Raw genomic sequence first — 20,501 nt, 5'->3', positions numbered from 1 at the left:
GAGAAGGGACCCTTAATGGAGAGGTTGCAATGTCTCTCTTCTTTGGAGGAGGAGGTGGTGGTGCCTCAAGTGGTCTCTTCTTGGAGCTAAGAGTCAATTGACCAGTCTAAGGATCCTTTACAAGAGTTTTCTGATTAGGATCTGGTGTGAAAAGTTCTTCTGAGTAGGGCAGATCCTTCGGTGTCGAAGTTTTCCGCTCTGTAGGTTTTTTCGGCACCGAGTCGGTAGCTGGTCTTTTGGTTTAGAAGTGTGCCCTTTTGAAATGTTTTTTACCTGAACCTGTTTTTTCGGTTCCGGGTGTTTTTTCGGCTCTGAAGCGTGTGAATCTGGAGCTTTAGGTGTTTTTTTACTCTGTTCTGAGTGCGGTTTCAGTATCGATGAGCCGCTGCCAGTGTTCGGCGCTGTGTGCTTAGGTGTCGGAGCAACTGTCAGCATGGTTGAGGAAGATGGCTTATTCTTCGGTGTCAGTATAGGATCGGCATTGGGAATAGGCTGGCTCGAGCCCGAGCCGCCTGAAGGCTTAGTAGGCTTCTTTGCCGGGCCCGAAGGCGGGGCGTGGCAATCAGTCTCTTGGTGTGCACCCGGGCCCGAAGGTGAGGGTGTGACCGAAGCCTTTTTTGAGGGTGTCGAGGAAGGGTTGGGATCGACGGTCTTACTTACGACCCGTTGAGCTGGAGTGATGTCCTCGATGTCTGAGTCTTCGGCATCTGAGGAGCTGGTACTCTCTTCGGCGTGCTGGTGTTCTGGCACGTCTACGCCCTCTTCGAAGATGTCGTCTGGGATCGAAGCTGATGAGCGAGCAATAGTTCTTAAAGCTAGTCGGTCCCGAATCATTTTCTTGGAGCGGAATGAGGCACAAGCGGAACAGTCTTTGGCCTCGTGCTCCGGTGAGAGGCAAAGGTTGCACACCTCATGTAGGTCGGTGTGGGGAAACTTCGACCCACATCGAGGACACTTCTTGAATGGCGTCCTTTCCATGAGCCAGAAAGTAAGGCCTAGGTAGGCCCGAAGGCCTTAGTCGACGACCAAAATCGAAGACTTCGAAGTGGTGAAGAATTGCGTCAATGTGGAGCGCGATCGAAACAATACCATCGAACTGGTGAGGATTGCGCGCCAAAGGAAATTCGGTTCCAAACCGTAACTCAGGAAACACAGCCGAGCGCGATGGCGGAAAAAAACAATCTGACGATGAAGCCGATGCCCATGCGCAATGTGGTCCAAAGGAGGAGTCACCTATCTTGTGACTTCCAAAGAACTTTCAGGACAACAACAAACTACAAACATCCGGACTCAACACTAGGTGGCAATCTATGCACAGTGTGCAATCTGCAGCTCATATGCCTCGAACATATTGTAATGTTTTATGCAGTAAAGCACTAACTGCACATTACAAATACTGAGTGTTCTTTACTGTGAAACAGCAAACATTAGCACCTAAAAAGTCAATCCAGATAAATGCTAAAATATTACATTAAATCACAGGTTTACGCTTCCATGCATTATAGTGAAAACCTAATAATTATAAAATGTAGCCAGTGAAATATGGTTGTGTAGCATTATAGAATAGTGGAAATCAGTAAGCGCAATGTCAGAAGTGTTCCAGTTAGGAATAAACATACAATTTTACAAAATAGAAAATAAAATAGTATAAATGATCATAACAGTTCCACAGTTCTAGTCACAATCAAATTCCAGTCTTTAAACCCCCCTGCTCATCTTTGATGGGAGAACACATATTTATTATAAACAGGGCAGAAACGAAGTGCGGATGCAGAACAATGATACAAGTAGATCCCTCATTTGTTCATAGAAGGCTGCTTAATATGAAGACAAGAATCACAGCACCCCTTCTCCACAGGAAGAGGGATAACCCTTTCAAATCAGGGAATGAAACTTAATTTACATTGTGGCCAGTGAATTGGTATGTACAAAAACAACTCTTACCCAAGTTGTGCAAGGTATGGCATGACTCCGCTGTTCTTCAAATAATAAGTTACCACCCCACTGCCCGGGGACAAACTCGTTTTAACATAAGACTTCACAGTTAGTCCGGCTTCTATTGCTTTTTTTGCCAATAACCCTGCATAGAAACAAAATCAAACCAATATTTTCGTTTGTTACAAGTTCTCCTCACCTTATTGCATCTTCTGCTTGAAATTGCATATTATCATGCAGATAGGTGGAATAACAAGTGCTCTTGGCATTTTTATTAATTCACAGTGTTCTCCATATACACTTAACATTAACTTATTCGAAGGTAAACATGTCTCCTTTACACAACTTCATGAGGAGGCAATGCCCTATTTACTGCTGGAAAAAACTTAAAAGCTTTACAACTAGACTATGAACATGGTAATGACTCCCACAGGATAATTAAGCAGGTTAAGCAATACATGTAACCACAATCTGGATAGTTACACAAACACTCAACTGTAAATGAAAATATCCTTTCAGAAAAATCATGAACTTTTATGTAATATTTGAGATTTGGAACCATGGATATAAGTACACATATACAAAGCTATGTAGTAGCATTGTATTACAGATTCAGCAAGCTCTGTGACTCAGTCTTTCAGAACGAACTAAAAAATCCACTTCCTGCACCTCTTCCTTAACACCTTGGCTGCTAAGGGGTTTTCCACTCCTGTGCTGCAATCTCAGATTCCCCATTGTTCATGACAAGGTCAACTCGTCATAAGCACAGGGCAGGTAAAACCCATGACGAGTTGACCTTGTCATTAGCATGGAAGTGGTTAAGTAACAATCACAGATTCTGCCATCCTTTTCTTACTGTAATACCAATACTATTCTGCACCATCTCTTTTCCTCTTCTGTACACACTTGCTATGCATGCTTTCTCACGTCTATAATTTTACCTACCCTGTATTCCCACAGAGGTGCAACACCCCACTGCTTTGATGTTTTTAAAATAAGTTTTGATGTAATAATCCCTTAAATTAATGTATTAAACTAAAGTCTACCAGGCAGGAACTAATAGTAATGAAAACAATGAACAAAAGTTACTTACCTGTAAACCGTGGTTCTCCAGTATTTGTATCTTTCATAGATTCACATGCTTGAATCATTCCCCGTCGTCGGAGTGGGAGTCTCACGGTACATAAAAATAGCAATATATATGCATTACATAGCCTTATCATAGGTAAAATAGAAACAGGAAGTAAAATTACTAGAAGTCAATAGGAAAAAACTTTTCACTTTCATGACTCGTCCAAGTCCTTATATATAGTCCAAACTACAGCCAATCAGGCGATAGCACCCTCTAGAAATTTCTCCCCAGCGCCTCAGGCTCTCATATTTTCCAGCACAAGTGTGATGTAAGAGCAAAGGAGAAGAGGGGAGCCTCTGAGGGGAGGTGGGTGGGTCGCATGTGAATCTATGAAAGATACCAATACTGGAGAACTACAGTTTACAGGTAAGTAACTTTTGTTCTTTTCCAGTATTGGGGTATCTTCCATAGATTCACATGCTTGAATCAGAGTAAAAAGCAGTAATTCCACAATAATGCTTGTGAGATCAAAGAAACAGACTGTGTACACAAGTGAAAAACTGTATGCAGACTGGGAAAACATGTGTAAATGTACGAGTTACTTACCTTCGGTAACAATATATCTGGTAGAGACGATTCTAGCCGCAGATACCTTCACGTAGAATTATCCCAAGGCGTGAGACTGGATCCGGAAAACTTTTTGCCACAGCATCCCTGCGCGCCAGGGGGACAGCATCACGCGACTCCGCCCAGGCGTTGGCTGCGTATGTGACATCAGCGCGCCTATGTCAGTTTTTGTTCCTATTACGCGTGTGTGCAACGCGGATCCGGTTTGTGCTCTGGGCCTGTTTCGTCCTTTCCCTTTACGCTATAGCATGTGTGTGGGGACAGTGTGCGAATGCCTTTGGGCTTTAAGAATTGCTCGTCTTGTGGACGCCTGATGTCGGCGACAGATCCTCACCCCATCTGCATGAGGTGTTTGGGGGGAACACCACAACTCCACTGATTGTGAGGCGTGCCAGCAGATGAAATCGAAGTCCCGGTGGGAGCATCGGATGAAACGTCTCTCGGCTCGCATGTCAAGGTCAGCATCATCACTTATTACCGGTACCTGCGGAGGGTTCTCGAACCCGCTACATCCCTCGTCGACATCGTCCCTCTCCCAGGACACAAGAGCGTCGCTCACTTGTCGGTAAATGTCGCAGTTTGTCCCCGAGGCTCGGTTCATGCCCTGTTGGGGGCACGGGCTCTCCGCAGTTGGTGCGACCCCACATGTCGCCTTATCCGGCGTTTCCCTGTGTGGGGGCGAATAGAGCCCACATGGAGACATATGCGGCGGCTTTGCAGGCCTCGCAGGCTTCTCCTCCTCCTTCCCCCTCCTGGGAGGTCAGCGGATCACTTGCAGTATGCGGGGCCCTCCGTGGTGTTGCTGGCGGCTCCGGCCGGCTCGGATCCAGGTTTGGAGGATGTGGTGCTGTTGGGGTGCGGCCCTTTGGGGGTCCCTCCTTCGGACCACGGCGCCTCTGCTTTGCCGCAAACTTTCGCGGGAGTCCATGTGGTGTCGCGTGAGGTCGCCGGGGCTCAGGACCCACCACCGAGCCCCTATTTGTCTTCTGGACAGGCGGCGATCTTGTCTGAGGCCGAGGTGACGCTTCTTCGGCGCTGGCGGCTGCTTGCCCTGGCGGCGCCACAGGGGTCGGCGGAGGCCCCTCTCGTCCTGTCACGGGTCAAGGCTTGCGGGGGACTCCTCGTCCTTCCCTGGGTCCCTCTAGTCCCTCCACGCAGGGGGCTGCCTCAGAGGTCAGGTCGGCGCCTTTTCGGCACTGCTCCTTCGCCGCCCAGCACCGGTCTCCTGCGCCGTGACTGAGCCGCCCTGGGTCGTTGACTCTCCTTCGGGCGCCTCCTCTTCTCCAGAGGTTCGGCGCTTGTTGGTTTCATCCTCGCCGGAGACGGGGCACCGCGTCGTGGCTTTTTCCCCGACGTCGTCTAAGGGTTGCTCCACGCCGTGTCCGCGGTCTTTGCCGGAGGATCCCTAAGTCCCCCACTCCTCTGTCCCTCTTACTTTTTCCGGAACAGGCCCTTCCTTCCTCCGGTTGGCTTGGGGGATAGCCGCCTTAGCTTGCAGGCGTCGCCTACCGAGGAGCTGCTTTCCCCTTCGGGTGCGGCCTTCGCTCACGCGTTTTCCCCGCTGTGGGAATTTTGCGCTTGGGTGATCCAGCTACCCATTTCCCAGCGGATCATCTACTGGAGGTTATCCATCAGGGCTTTAGTGGTAGGGAGCTGCTGCTTCCCTCAGAGGGTTCACTCCATTCTTCTCTTTTGGGGACTTGGGGCCGTCCCGCCACGGGGTACATGGTGCCCCAACACCTTCTGCACCACCACCATTCGGCGCCGCGTGATCCGGTGGGTCTTTCCCTCCAGCCCTCTACCAGAGGGCCCACTTTTGCAGAATGCCTTTCCCTCTCTGTCGCTGCTGTTGTCTCCCCCGTCACGGGAGGCATGCTGGCTGGATTCCTGGGGGCGCAATATGTTCGCCTCAACCAGTGCGGCTCTGCGGGCCCTTAACACGCTGTGTGTTTTGGCTAGGGCCATCCCTGGCTTGTGGGACTCGGCAGAATCGCTTATGTCTGCCTCTTCTCAGGAGGTGCCTGTGTTGATTTGAGGCACCATGTGTTGGATGGCCAGGAGCTGGCGGCGTTTATTCTTCGCTCCGCTCTGGACATATTGGAGGTGCTGGGTGGTGCCATGGCTTCTTCGGTTGCCCTTCGTCACCATTCCTGGGTCTGGGACAGTGTGTTCCCGGAGGACGTTCGGGAACAGCTGGTGGACCTTCCTTTCGATGGTGCTCTCTTGTTCCATGCCCCTGTGGACACGGCCATTCAGAGGTTCTTGGCGGGACTTCGTCCTCCTCCTCCTCCTCCTCCTCTTCAGTGACCTGAGTTGATCTGGTTCTTGGAGGTGTTCTTCTGTTGGGGCGGGTCGCCCCAGTTGTGTGTTCTGTGTGCTTCGTGACCACTTAAATCCTCCTTGTTGGGACTGTAGTTCTGTTGGCTGCTGGCCGGCCCTCCTTCTTCACTGTTTGTTTTTGCTTTGGGTTTCTACACCATGTTGGCCCTGAGACTAGGTCTTTTGTATTTTTCTCTGACTGCTTGACAAGCCTTCTGCTGGTTTTCCACAGCTACTTTCGGTTGTCCTCTGCTGCAGAAGTTTTTCCTAAGAGGTTCCCATGTCTTGGGACGCTACATCCCCTATCTGGGGCAGTGGTAGCGGTTATATAGCACTGTTATGCGCTGGAGAGTTGGGATCGCCTTCAGGCCTCTGTTCTCAGTGGCGTTAAGGTATGTTGCGGTAGCAATCCTCTTGCTGATGGCTTGGGTTGGTTGGAGTTGTGCTCCGGGTGTCCTTCTCTTTTCGCTTGGTCTGGCCTGCTGTCTGTGGCCGGGCGTCTTGGCTCTGCCTGGTTCCACTTCTTATTGGGCTGTGGGTGCGGACTCCTCCCTGGAGCGTGTCCGGACCCTTCTCGCCTTCTTGCTCTCGGTCTTCGGCTGGCGTCTGGAGATAGAGAGCAAGAAGGCGTCTGAAATATGCAATCCAATGTTGGTTGATAGAGTGCCGGGCCTGCTGGGACAACAAAGTGGATATTGTGCCCCTTTGTTTATTTAGGTAGTGCATGCTTGTTGTGTTGTCTGTCCGGATCAACACTGACGCTCCAAGAATGATGGTGTGAAAAGATTTCAGAGCCAGGAAAATCGCTAGCAACTCCAAAAGGTTGATATACCAAGTCTGTTGTTGAGCATCCCATTTGCCGTTGACCGAGTCCTTGAAGATGCGCTCCCCACCCTTCAAGGGAGGAGTCTGTGGGGATGCCAAAACTTGGAGCCTCCACTAGGAATTAGAGGCCTGCTGCAACGTTCCTTACACAAGTCCACCAAAGCAGCGCCTTTCGCATCGGAGGTGTGATGCGGATGAGATCGTCGAAGGACCCCGAAATCTGTAGCCATTGTTTGTTTAGGTCCTCTTGCAAGGGTCTCATCTTGAGATGACAATTGGGGACCAGGGGAATGCAGGATGAGAGCATCCCCAGAAGTGATATGAACTGTCGGACAGAAATACACCTTTTTGAGAGTAGTAGTTGGGCAAGCTTGCAAATCTTTTGTTGCCTTTCGTTTGAGACAAAGGCTTGTGTCTATGGTGGCTCCCAAGAACGTTCTTGTTTGCAATCAGATGAGTTGAGACTTGTCTAGATTGATGGGGAGACCGAGAGATTGGAAAAGGGACAGACATCTCGGAGTATGGGAGATTATGACTGCAAAAGAACTCGCCTTGATATGGCAGTCGTTTAGATAAGGAAATATTTGTATTCCCCTTTCTCGAAGGTGTGCAGCCACCTGTGCCAAATCTTTGGTGAAGATACGGGGCGCGGAATGTAGTTCAAAGGGAAGGTCTTTGAACTGGAAGTCCCTGCCAGCCACTCTGAACCTCAAGAATTTTCTGTGTCTGGGTAATATTGGGACATGAAAGTAAGCGTCTTGGAGGTCGAGGGTGGTCATGTGATCCTCCGGAGTGAGGACTTCTTGGAGAGTGAACATCCAGAAGGATTTCTTTTTGAGATTTGTTGAGGGAACGAAGGTCCAGAATGGGGCGCCATTCTCACGATCTCTTTTTTATTAGAATAAATTGGGAATAGAAACTTGTGCCTCTTTGTAATTTTGCAACCACATCGATCGCTCCCTTCCTTATCAGATTTATTTGGGAGAAAAGCTCTTTGAGATGAGCTGGAGGCGGGCCTTAGGGAGGAGAATTTGGAGGAAGTTTGACGAATTCCAGAACGTGGCTCCTGGCCACTATGTCCAAGTTTCATTTGTCTGTGGTTATAGCAGACCAGGTTGAGTAAAAACAGGAGGTCCTTCCTCCAACTTTTGTAGGATTGAGCGGTAGAGCAAGTGGCGGGTGGCAGATGTCACTGCTTCTTAGATGTATCACGTCCCCGGTAGGAGGACTTCCTTCGGTTTTGTGAATATAAAGTAGTCTGTTGCTACCAGAAGGATTGTTGTCGTTGAGAAGAGTAAAGTTGGTTACCTTGATAGGACTGGTACTGTCTGGACTGGTTGTAAGCTCCTCGACCAGAGAATGATACACGACCCCTAGCGCCTCGAAAAGGAAATTGAAGAGTACCGAGAGATCTTGCCGTCTCAGTAGCTTTTTTTTTATAGCTTGGAGGGTGTTGACAACAGAGAGGACCAAGTTCCTATAAGGATGTCTGTGAGGGCCTCATTGACCGGCAACAGGGGCTCTGAAAGGCCGCTGCCGGTTGAGGTCCCTCCGTCAGGTAATTCGTCCTGACTGCCACTGTAAGAAGCTCAAGGCCCAAGGCCTCAGCCGCCCTTCGCAACACCACAGCATAGGAGGCTCTCTCCTCTGTGGCCTCTCTCCTCCGTGGCCACAGAAGGGGGAGAAAGCATGCCAAGGTCTGGGGAGGTATCCAGACCGCTGGATTCCCCCAACGCCTCTCTCCAGTCAGGCTCCTACAGCTGGCCCGCCAAAGGGTCAAAATATCCCTCCTAGCCCTCTTCACCTTCCTCTGGCTGCCACTCAGGAAAATAGGGAATACCATGGGCGAATAGTGGTATAAAAGTACCGGTCTGGTTCCATGTCCAAGTTGAGGGGGAGGCCGGCGTCTACGCCAGCCAGGGATACAACCGGATTCGGAGGTGGCAGAGGCGTCAGGAATCTGTGTCGGAGGAGGTGTTGTGAGGTCGACCGATACGGAGCCGGGTCTGGATCCCAGGGGGCCCATGCGATGCGGAGGCCAGAGCCGCCGGCATCAAAGGCCTAGAGCCCCCAGCCGAGTCCGCGGGGCCTGAAGGCGCGCCGGTGGAGCCGGGCAGCCCAAAGATTGAGTGGAGAGCTTCGTAAAATGCACAAAGCTGGGCAGGGGACGCTACGGCTCCTGGGACGGGAGTGAAGATCAGAGCCATCCCAGTAGGCTCCGTGGGCGGAGCCGAAGGATGACGAGAAGGGGAAGAGCAACGGTGCGTCTTCGCCTTCCTCTTATGCTTCGACTTACCCGAGGACAAAGACTTCGAGGAGGAGTCCTCTCGACCGTGACCTCGAACGTCGCAGAGCTGACTGCTGGGCCTCCAGAAGCTTTCGTGACTGCTCACGCAAAGACTTCGAGTTTATGGCCAGACAGTCAAGCACACAAGGTGCGGATCTGTGACCAACATCCGCTTGTGACAAGAGTCACAAGGCTTGAAGCCCGTCCGCCAATGTGACATCCCTGATTGCACCAGGAGTCGAGAAACACTAGTCGAAATACAAATGAGGGTACAGCTCTCTCCGAATCTGCGTTGGCTGGAGCTGAAAAAGGAAAAACTGAAGTCAGCGTGCAGGGGCGGCGTCTAAGTAGATACAGTGACGTCATTCCAGTGATCACGACGCCAACGATGAACGTGGAGTCGACCGACGCCACATACTGACGCGCAGGAGTACTGCTGAAGAAAGGTTCTCCGGATACAGTCTGACGCCTGGGGGTAACTCTAAGGTAAGGAATCTATAACTAATAATCTCTTTCAGATACAAGAGTAGAAAGATATCTGTTTGTAAAACTCTTTAGGAATCGCAGAACAATGGGGAATTTAAAAAGAGAAGGTTTATCAAATAAAGGTAGAAAAGCCGTCAAGTCTGATAAATAATATTTAACTGTTGCAACTGTACAGTGAGCCTGGAGGGTATCAAGACTTGTCTGCACATCATTTGACAAAGCTGGCTCATCTGTCAGAATAACTACCCTTGTTGGAAATGCATCTAGAGGAAAACAATTAGGTCTACCACTTCAAGGGGTAAGGAAAAGGATCTTCGGTTGTCCTTCTCAATCTCCAGGCATGTAGGTGGAGACCCTGGAGGTTGGGTTATAGTACCTGCCCCTGTGAATGAGACAGGAGGTCTAACCTGTGAGGGAGACTAAGGGAGAGCACAGGGAGAGGTGAACAAGGTCCACATACTACACCCTACTCGGACAGACCGGGGCAATTATATTACTTGTGCACACTCCAGGCAAGTCTTCCTCAACACTCTATGAATCAAAGATATGGGAGGAAACGTGTACAGGGGTGGAGAAGACAACTTGAGGCGAAACAAGTCCCCCAAAGCACCCTTCATAGGATACGGGAGGGCACAGAATGTGTCTGCTGAGGTCGTTTGGTAGGGAGCCAGTGGAGTGCCTTGCGGTGCAGACTGCATCGAATGCAAAACCAGTAAAGTAATGGGCTCACAAACTGAAGGAGTCTGGCTCTGCGCAGGCAGAGAGGGGCAGTAATCACCGGCGTCAATCCTGCAGATGCTAGCGCCAGGAGTGGATTTGCCCAACGGACATGTGGCAGTAGGGTAAAGGAAATGAATGCCGTCAGTTGAGAAGGGGGGTTGGCATTTCTCCAATTGGGTAGGTTAGAGGAACCATGGGGACAACAGGCACACAAGTAGGGATCATGGCCCTATTAAACATATTAAACATGGCATTCAGAAAGGCAGGCCGATCCAGTCCCAGAAGTGAGAGGTCCGAGTAATGTATTGCTGACTAGGACCTTGGAGACAGTGCCACAGGAGGAACCAGATTGAGCCTGGTGTCGGGCCCGATATAGCCACAGCTGCTGAGTCAGTTGGGAGTCTGTGCTGGTCAATCTTCTTCTGGCAAACGCTTGACATCCGATTGTATATGAGGTTAGGGCACAGATAGCGACTTTGAGGCTGGTCACTTGGATTCAGGTCTCATCTTCTTTTGGTGTTTTCTTTGTGAAGACTTAGCGAATGGAGGAGATCTAGACCCCCTATAGAGATAACACGCATTGGCATAGCCAATATGTCTCACCTTTGGGACCTTGTAAGCATTTAGTTATGCAGCAGGTCCCAAAGGCGAGACCTATTGGTTGTGTGTGTCGCGTGTGCTGCACAAGAGCCCCCAGTGCATGGAGTGAGCCCCGAGTGTGCTGCACAACAGCCCCCGTGCATGGAGTGGGTCCAGAATGTGCTGCACAACAGCCCCCCATGCATGGAGTGCGCCCGAGTGTGCTGCACAAGAGACCCCCGTGCATGGAGTGCGCCCCGCATGTGCTGCACAAGAGCCACCGTGCATGGAGTGCACCCAGAGTGTGCTGCACAAAAGCCCCCCGTGCTTGGAGTGCGCCCGAGTGCGTGAGACAACAGCTGCTCCCCATGCATACACCTACATTTTTTAATAGTTCTTCTAGAAATTACACACTTGGTCTGTATGTCTGCAAACATGTTTTTTTTGTAATGGACATGTTATAACGCCTGTCATGCTGTGCCTTGTCATACTGGACTGTTGCCACTTCTTTCAGAGGAAATAACATGAGTATACAGCAGCTCTCAGTTGATAAAGACAGATGTGCCTAGGGTTGCCACCTGGCCGTTTTTTCACTGTTTTTTCACCGGCATGACCAATATTTTCGTATCTCAGAAGAACAAAAAGGTAGGAAAATCACCTAAAGCCTATATTTTTTCTTCCTATAAGTACATACTTGAATCAGCAAATATAAATAGAAAGCACTTCAAAATGTATTCTTGAGCTCCCTTAATGAGTCACACCTGCTAGTTAAAGGAAACCAAGGCAAAGAAGACACGTTAAAAATGAATAGGGAGCATTGAGTGTACTATCCCCCCACCCATCTGTATGCCTGGGGGAGGAGTCAGTCAGCCCTTTGTGCGCGGTGATGTGGGGAGGAGGGCACCTTCTACCACATCCTATGGGAATGTCCAGAGATAGTTCCCTTCTGGACTAAAGTGGTCAACTCGATGACGAAAGTGGTGGGCTCACTGGTCCCGCTAGAGCCCAGGTGGCTACTGTTAATGATTAGAAAAGACTCCGACTGGACTAGACACAAGGAGATCTGGCTGGCACAGGTGGCAAAGAGGAATATTGCAAGGGACTGGGGCTCGCGGACTCCGCCACAATGGGACCAATGGGTGCGAGACATTGACTGGTGCCAAAGGGTCGAAGAAACTATCTATGAAACCAGAGGCTTCACCAAAAAATGGAGGAAAATCTGGGGGCCTTGGCCGAGGTACAGGGAAATGGGGGGGATGATTGGGACTTTAATACCAACTGTCATTTGCCTCATCTGTGCCATCGAAGGTCTGTCATTGTCTTCTAAACTGCGATTTTTCAGCATGCACTTTGCTAAATGTCCTGTATGGTTTGATGATATGAGCAATGTTGATAAAAAAAAAGTTTAAAAAAAAATAAAAAATGAATAGGGACAATCTTATATAAAGCATATTTAAGTAAGATGTTCGGGCCCTTGCAAAACCTAAAAACATGTAAAAACGGTCAATGTTCTTCATGCGAAAGGTAGTAAACTTGCACGTGCCTTTAAACTGCGTAAATAAGTTGAAACTGAAACTAGTAATGGACTATTAGAAAATGGCTTAGAATTGGTAACAAAACATAAGCACTCAATCCCGATCCAGTCGGTGCTCAAATGCAATTTGACAGTCAAATGCCTATCTGTATAGCATGCACCAGCCAAATCGTGCAATCCAGATGAAAAGGTGCCTGCCAACCTGCACTCAAAGCATAATTTATTATCCACAATGTTGGGAAGTTAGTGTCCAAAAATCGCTTGATCAAACGACATCAACTAGAGCTGTTAAGGCATCATGTTAAATTACCACCTATGCCACTGAAGAACAGCAAATGGGCGTACCCACTCTGCCAGCAGACAAACGAAACAGAGCAGACCTCACTCACAAGGCTACCTTGAGACTAGAAAAGATGCCTTGCTACCTTCTGTAAAAGGTTGTTGATAAAAGGAGTTCTGATTTTACTTAGGTGACCAATTATACAGTACTTACAGAAGACTCCGGTTAATTCAACCTAACGTCCGTAGCAGAGTGTTGCTCTTTTAACAGCCCTTATGCGTAATGTTTGTATTTCCGGGTCGCATAATAACCAATCTCATGGCTGAACATATTCTAGAGTCATTCGAGAGTGGGATGTACAGCTTCAGTGTAAGGCAACCTAGTATTGGAGCAATCAGGAGAGTTCAGCCAAACCTAGTGCTTGCACAGAATTGCGAAGAGCTTATTGGCTGTGGAGATGGAGATCGCACCTACCTATATCCGAACTGTTCTGAGGCAGACCCTGGGGACTGGGAGTACTTTCACCTAACTGCACTCGAGGCGGTGATAATCTTGGGTCAGACAGGCTGCTGCGTTGCCAGTGACCGTTGTTTCTTGATGGGAGGGAGGAGAGAGATAGAAGTGTGGGGGTTTGGCGCATTTTCGCATGGTCCGACGCAATGTGTGAATTATTTTGAGGCCTGGTTGAAGGCACAAGGGAGGTTTGCTACAGACACGCCCATGGCCGCGCAGCTGTGAAAGTAAAAGAAACAAGCATTTGCAATGCAATAGGTCTCGCAATTGCGAGATTTGGAGCTATTGGCATTGCAAATGACAATGACTTTTAGTTTTGCTTTTCTTTTTAAAACATACACATTTAAAATTCCTTTTATCTATCTCATTTGATCATTAATACATAAGTAAAAGGCATCATCATTTACAATGCCAATAGCTTAAAGTATTGATCATTTCTTCAATCTCTACCAGAAACACAGAACAACCTCGACCCTAAATGTGTATCTGCCCCTCTCAATGGCCCTGTCAAATGTATTGAACATTCTACTTGTGTATCAATGTATGTGTGTGTTAGTGTGAGGACGTTTGTGCGTATCTGCGTGTAGTAGATGGTAGGTGTATGTATTAGTGTGTCTTTGTGTGTGTGTCTGGGTACGTGTAATGTGTATTTGTGTATTTGTGTTTTTGGGCGCGTGCTTTGGTATATATGCGAATATTTGTTTTTGTGTATGTCTGAGTTTGTGTGCCTCTGTATATGTGTGTGTAATATCTGAGTAAGCTTAATTGTGTACTAGGTGTATGTGAATGTAACCCTGTGTTAGGTTGTGTACTAGTGTGTGTAAGTGTAAGTGGAAGTGTGTGTCTCTCTCTCCAAGTCATTTATGCACCGGGTTGCCTCGGCTGACTTTTCCTATGCAACACCAATACATCAATAAAAGACTATGTTAAATCAGCACTGGTGGTACAGACTTACAGTCTGGGCGAGTGGAAGGGGCAGGGTGGGCAGCCAAAAGCATGCTGTGTACAGTGTGGTAAGTGTGGACCCGTGACTGCAGCAGAGAGAGCCTCCTGCGCACCGCCATGTTTGCAAGCCCTCGCCACTGATGTTGTTACCACACTGCCCCCAAATAAGCCGCCTTAGAAATATTCATAACATGCAGCATCTCCGAGGGGTAGGAAGATGGTAGGAGTAGATTTCTTCAAGTCCTGGCCCACTTGATTAGCATATTAATTAATTCAGCACGTCCCTTAAGAAACACAGCGTTGTCATCAATCTGCCAAGCAAAAAGGACAATATCAGACTTGAGACCTGAGGAGATCCCAAGAATATAATATACAAAGGGTTAGCAGTCTCTATTCTCTGCACTGCGGTCTCTTTCAGAGCAGTATCTTGGTACATAACGATTTTTTACTTTATTTCGTGAGTTGTATTCTTAATGAACTTAGCGGTCATATGCTGGATCAATTGCACCCTTTGCTTCCTGCTCTGCGGCCATACACCAGCCAGGAGTCAGCAGGCATGACATACCGACCTTCTCGCTATTAATGAACGAGACCTTAAACTCTCCTTAAACTCCATATTTAACCACGGGATTTTTCTCATTTTGCATCCTCCAGTTTAATGAATTGTTACCCTCGCTTTAGAACAAGAAGCAGCACACACACACATACTGGTTACACACAGAACAAGCAGCACACACACACACACAAACATACCCAGAATAGCAGCCCAGACACACCAACTCACACTAGGTGCACACAGAACAGCAGCACAAACACACACACACTTGGTGCAGACAGAACAGCATCAGCACAGATACACACACACACACTAGGTGCACATAAAATAGCAGCACAGAGACACCAATCCCCACTATGTGCACATAAAAGAGCAGCACATACACACAACACTTGGTATACATAGCACTGATAGTGGCACTGCTGCCTGTTCCTACAGGATACACCCCGGCGCCAGAACTCCTGTCGCTGTCACTCACATTGCCCAGTGCTGCTGCTAGAGCACTGTTCCCCCCGTGGTGATAGTTACCAGATCCGAAGAGCAGCACGCACCATTTGCCTAAGATAAACAGTGCGAAAGCGAGGCACGCTCGGCTGCTGTTCCCCTCAAAGAGTGCAATGACCTCTGGATGTGCCTCGCCACCAGCCGCTACACAGAGCTAAGAAGTGGAACACTGCTCAACCCCATAGCCCCAGTTGGGTGCAGAGACAACAGTGGACTGTCCAAATAGGGCTCCGAGGGGCGGGGACACAGACTGGGCGGAGGGGTGTGCACTGTGTGTGAGAGCACACAAATAAGGGAACGGCTCTGTGAGAGGGGGAGGTGTGGGAATTATACATAACACTGGAAACAGTATTAAGTATGCGGAACTCTATGTCGAATCCACAAAAAAACTTGGGGAGAGGGTGTTTCTGCTGTAAATAAAACACAGTGCTCCCAAAAATATAAACATTAACGTTTTGGCCCACATAATGGAATAATGGAAGAACAGGATCCCTGACACCCCTCCCCCGCTGCGAGGAACGCGCCAGTCAGTCAAAACTCTGACAAGTATTTATAGGCAGCATCACATTGTATTTGTCCTTTACATGGGGGAAAAACGTTACCAACCAATGAAAAGAAGGGGAAAAAAAACGAGCTAACCTACCATAAAGGCATCCATAAACTCGATGTATTCTATTAGACATCCCAAGGTTTCTTGCGCATTTCGGCTGCCGTGCAATAACCTAGCCTACGCATCGCCCAATGCCGCAGCCCGGATCACAACCTGCTGGTGGTTAGGGCCACTGATATATTTAGTCCAGCAGGTGCAGTGGCACCAGGTCTCATGGTTATGAGGGGCACGCTGTCCTATGCCACCTAACAAGGTTCTGGGTGGGGGGCATTTCCCTGGCTTGCCTGACCCCTATGGCACTCCTGCTACGCCACCGGCGGGGAGCTACGTCACTGTTGTTTATCGAGGGACTTTCCCATTTTCGTGCTCATGCAGCCGATGCAATCAAATATAGCCCATCTGACAACATACATAATGATGGTGACCCCCAAATTGCGGTTTCTTACCTCGCACGGAGGCTAGGGCGCAGAGGACGGTAGCCAGCCGCGGCCACGCCATCGCTTTCAGCACCCCGTCCCCTCGGAGAGGGGGGCCCGTCCCATGGCAGCCGAAGCAGGTGAAGTGGGAGGATGCGGAATAAAAGATCCCTGTAGAAAAATCGTATGGCCGACCAAAAAATAGAAAATTACGAAGAACCGAGAGTGGATGGAAACAAATGCGATCTCCTCAGCAGCGGTGGCGTGGTCTATTACTCACCGGTGCCTATAGCCCTCCAACCCTCTCTCTCACGGCAGCTGGGGCGACGCCTCTTCCTCGTGCACACCAGGCAAAATGACAAAAATAACGGAATTATAATAAACCCCTAACTGAGGCCGTCATAAAACCAGCACCGCCTCTCCCCTACCTCCTTCACCGCTGAGGAAACAGGATACTGAATCCCGCCCCTCCAGGACTCCCTGACCTGCCTCATGGTTGCAAAGGCAATACTTCTAAAAATATTGTTGTGCTACCGTAAAGCAGGTCATGGAGTCCGAGAGGCGGTATCCAGAGCAGACAAATCTGCTAAACTGGAGCTTTTTCCAATGGCAGGCCTCAGTTTCGAGAGGCCTGCCAATTGAAAAAAGGGGCGTGGCTTCACTCCATACTGAAATCCCCTGCTCACAATATCTCTTTGCCTGCAGCAGTGCATGCGCTGCAAAGCAGGCTTCGACCTAAAAAAGCATAGAAGGCAGGAAAGGGAGGAACAAATGTCCAAGGGCAACAAGCCCGGGAGTTGTGTGTGCGCATGCGCGCGCTTAAAGAAAGTTCCTGAAGTGGCGTGTGAGGGAGCATTGGGGGGTGGGGCGTGGGGGGGGAGGGGGGGGGGGGGGGGGGGAGACATGGAAAGTTATGCCAGAGAGAGATGACAGGAATGAGACTGCTAGAAGCAAAATAGGGTGGAGGGACTGAGGAGTAACATAGAAAGAGAGGCGGAGACTGCAAGTGAATGAGAGAAGGATAGAAAGAAAAGGGACAGTAATCACCAAGGTGGAGATGAAGGTGAGAGAGGGGAAGGAAGCGGACGCCTCGAAGGGCGGTGGGGTCAGGGCGACGAGAAAGGCGCGCCTCGTGCTGAAGGAAAAACAAGCTGCGAGACGCGCTCTGTGGTGGGGGAGGAGCATTGAAGTGAGGTGCGCGCGAGAGGAAAGCCAGATGGTTCCTCTGCTCGTGCCTGTGCGCGTAACTGCACACTGTATGCCACACAAAGCTGTGGTCTGACTTTTGAAAGCCCACTCACTAAATGTCTTGCCAGAGGAATGTGAATGCATCCAAAAATCCGCCTGGCAATACTGGACTTGCACTAATGTGGTTATGCAAAAGCAACAAACAACATTTCTGTCTTTGATAGGTTTAGTACAATAAACATAGTACAGAAACACTCCAACATAAAATGCAAGTAGAGATCTCTCAGGAATTTTGTGAAATGCATAGCCTAATGTGAAAACGTAACGCTAGTATAGATATGAATTAACACAGGTAGGAGTGATGACCACTATCTCTACGGGATTATAAATGGACCTTCTTCTATTGATACATCTTGTAACTACTCAACTATAAGCAATGAGCCAATGCCACCAAGAAGGCCACTTTAGTTAATAACCTTTGAAAGAACAATGCTATGTTTCAAATAGTCGACTCTTGAGGTTTGTGAGAAAAATCCATAAATTCCATACAGGAGCTGGAAGTGGCACAATCATCTTAAGGACTCCCATAAAGGCTTTAAAAACGAAATCTGAAAACAGAAGCATCTCATCTATTTTGTAAGTAACCTGCAGGAAGTAGAGTCTGTGGAAGCTATTTGTTTCTCTAGGTCATAAGTGTTTGAGGTGCAGTCTCTTCTTGAAATCATGTTTTCAAAGTTCATCTTCGCTTTGAGTCCGGTCTTATTTGAGTTTGTCCTCTTTTAAAGAACAGTTTTTAGACTTTGTTTCTGTCATGTACCTATGAAGGTAGCTACAGTAAAGCAGACTGATGCTAAAAGTGATTGCTGTTTGTTTTGTACGAAGTCTGAAAACTAAAGGAAGTCTTGGTCACTGTAGCCTTCTGTGAGTTTTTTATAGGTATAGTTTCTTCAAGGCTAATGTCCTCATGTTATTAAAGTGCTAATTGGCTCGAACAGGCTTTATCCATGTCAATGTCCATGGACTGCTCCATATGAAAATCTTTCTTGTCCTTTCTAGGTCTCCCTCCAACTCCTCACCAAAAGCCCCTTGATGCAATTCATCCCACACATCTATCTTGTTCACACCTCCCTTATGAGTTATTCTGACACGACCTGTTGCTATGAAATTTAAATCGACTACTGAAGAATCGGAATAATGTTTGATGTTGATGCCTCAAAGTCTTGTCTCTTCATCTTCTACTACAAGCTTGAATTATTTCCTCAGAGTGCACTTTTATGAACAATCACTTCCAAACAACAAACCTCTTAGTATTAAAATATACTTTAAGATGGAGTCTGTGGGTCATGTGCGTTGTGGGTTGTAGGGAACCTGTTCATGAGTCACTTGAAAATAAAACACTTTTTTATTTTTTTTAAAGAAAAACAAATGACAATATTCCAAATCCAGTACTGCTTGTAAATGTAACAATCAAATGATGCAATCTAGTTTTATTAATTCCCTCCACTCATGCAGATCTTACCTTTTCGATGTGAGAAAAGTCTTACCGTCAGGGCACCGATGACATCCGAGCCCTGATGGACAACGGAGAAACAGCGGCCCTCATCCTCCTAGACCTCTCCACGGCATTCGACACTGTCTGCCACCGCACCCTAGTGCAGCGCCTCAGCAACGTCGGAATCCAGGAGAAGGCACTGGAATGGATCATCTCCTTCCTCGATGGAAGAACACAGAGAGTCCGTCTACCACCGTACAAGTCAGAGGCCACCAAAGTCATCTGCGGCGTCCCTCAAGGATCCTCGCTGAGCCCCACCCTCTTCAACGTCTACATGAGCCCCCTCGCGGCCATCGCACGCCAACACAACCTCAACATCATCTCCTACGCTGACGACACCCAGCTGATCCTCTCCCTGACCAACGACCCCGCCGCCGCCAGAGCCGACCTTCACGAAGGGATGAAAAACGTAGCCGATTGGATGACGACCAGCCGCCTGAAACTGAACTCAGACAAGACGGAAGTCCTCATCCTGGGCTCCTCGTCCTCCGCCTGGGACGACTCCTGGTGGCCCCCCGCTCTGGGCACCGCACCCAAACCGACAGACCACGCACGCAAACTGGGCTTCATCCTGGACTCCTCCCTCTCCATGACCAGACAAGTCAACGCCGTCTCCTCGTCGTGCTTCAACATCCTGCGCATGCTACGGAAGATCTTCGGTGGATCCCCACCGAGACCAGGAAGACGGTCACCCAGGCCCTCGTCACCAGCCGACTGGACTACAGCAACGCCCTCTACGCCGGAACCACTGCCAAGCTCCAGAAGAGACTCCAGCGGATCCAGAACACCTCAGCCAGACTCATCCTCAACATCTCACGACACAGCCACATCTCCGGACATCTGAGAAACCTGCATTGGCTCCCCGTCAACAAAAGAATCACCTTCCGTCTCCTCACCCACGCACACAAAGCCCTACACGATCAAGGCCCGAGCTACCTCAACAACCGCATCAACTTCTACGCTCCCAAACGCCATCTCCGATCAGCCAGTCACGCCCTCGCCGCTGTCCCCCGCATCCGAAGAACGACAACAGGAGGAAGGTCCTTCTCCTACCTGGCCGCCAAGACCTGGAACTCCCTCCCGACCGACCTGCGCCTGACCCAAGACCACCTCTCCTTCAGGAAGAAGCTCAAGACCTGGCTGGCTGTTCGAGCAGTAGCAGCACCCCCTCCCCCCCTCCCCCAAGCGCCTTGAGACCCTCCGGGTAAGTAGTGCGCTCTACAAATGTCTTGATTGATTGATTGAGTGAGTGGACAATCTAACAAAATACCAAAGGAGGCGGCAGTGCTTGCCGGGCTCCAAGGATGCAGCTCTAGCTCTTGAGCACTTGATGTGGTGAGCTAATTTGGAGTCTAGCGACAATATTACGTATGCAAAGGAGAAGATTTTGGCCCACCAGGTGATTTTCGTACTCTTGAGCCCTGAATAGTTATGAAGGATTTTGTGAGGACCGGGCAGAAAATCAAAGATCCTTTGGGCAGAGACGGATTCTGTTGGGGCTCCCTGTGTTAAGAGTCTGGTGTGTCATGAGGGAGCAGTGGTGAAACAGACTA

The 20,501-nt window shown here is 49.0% G+C and overlaps 1 protein-coding gene across 5 annotated transcripts in view; it reads right to left on the bottom strand.

The window, feature by feature from the left end:
* Positions 1-20,501, bottom strand: part of ACO1 (aconitase 1) — a 533,052-nt gene that overhangs the window by 191,118 nt on the left and 321,433 nt on the right. For all 5 annotated transcript variants that reach the window (XM_086961481.1, XM_086961482.1, XM_086961478.1 and 2 more), the window contains exon 12: positions 1,945-2,080. In XM_086961481.1, coding sequence (XP_086817607.1) covers positions 1,945-2,080 — 136 coding nt within the window. The remainder of the gene's footprint in view (positions 1-1,944; positions 2,081-20,501) is intronic.

Source organism: Lissotriton vulgaris, chromosome 3_1 (genome assembly GCF_964263255.1).
Source record: "Lissotriton vulgaris chromosome 3_1, aLisVul1.2, whole genome shotgun sequence".
Lineage (NCBI taxonomy): Eukaryota > Metazoa > Chordata > Amphibia > Caudata > Salamandridae > Lissotriton > Lissotriton vulgaris.
This window is presented reverse-complemented; position numbering and strand designations above follow the sequence as displayed.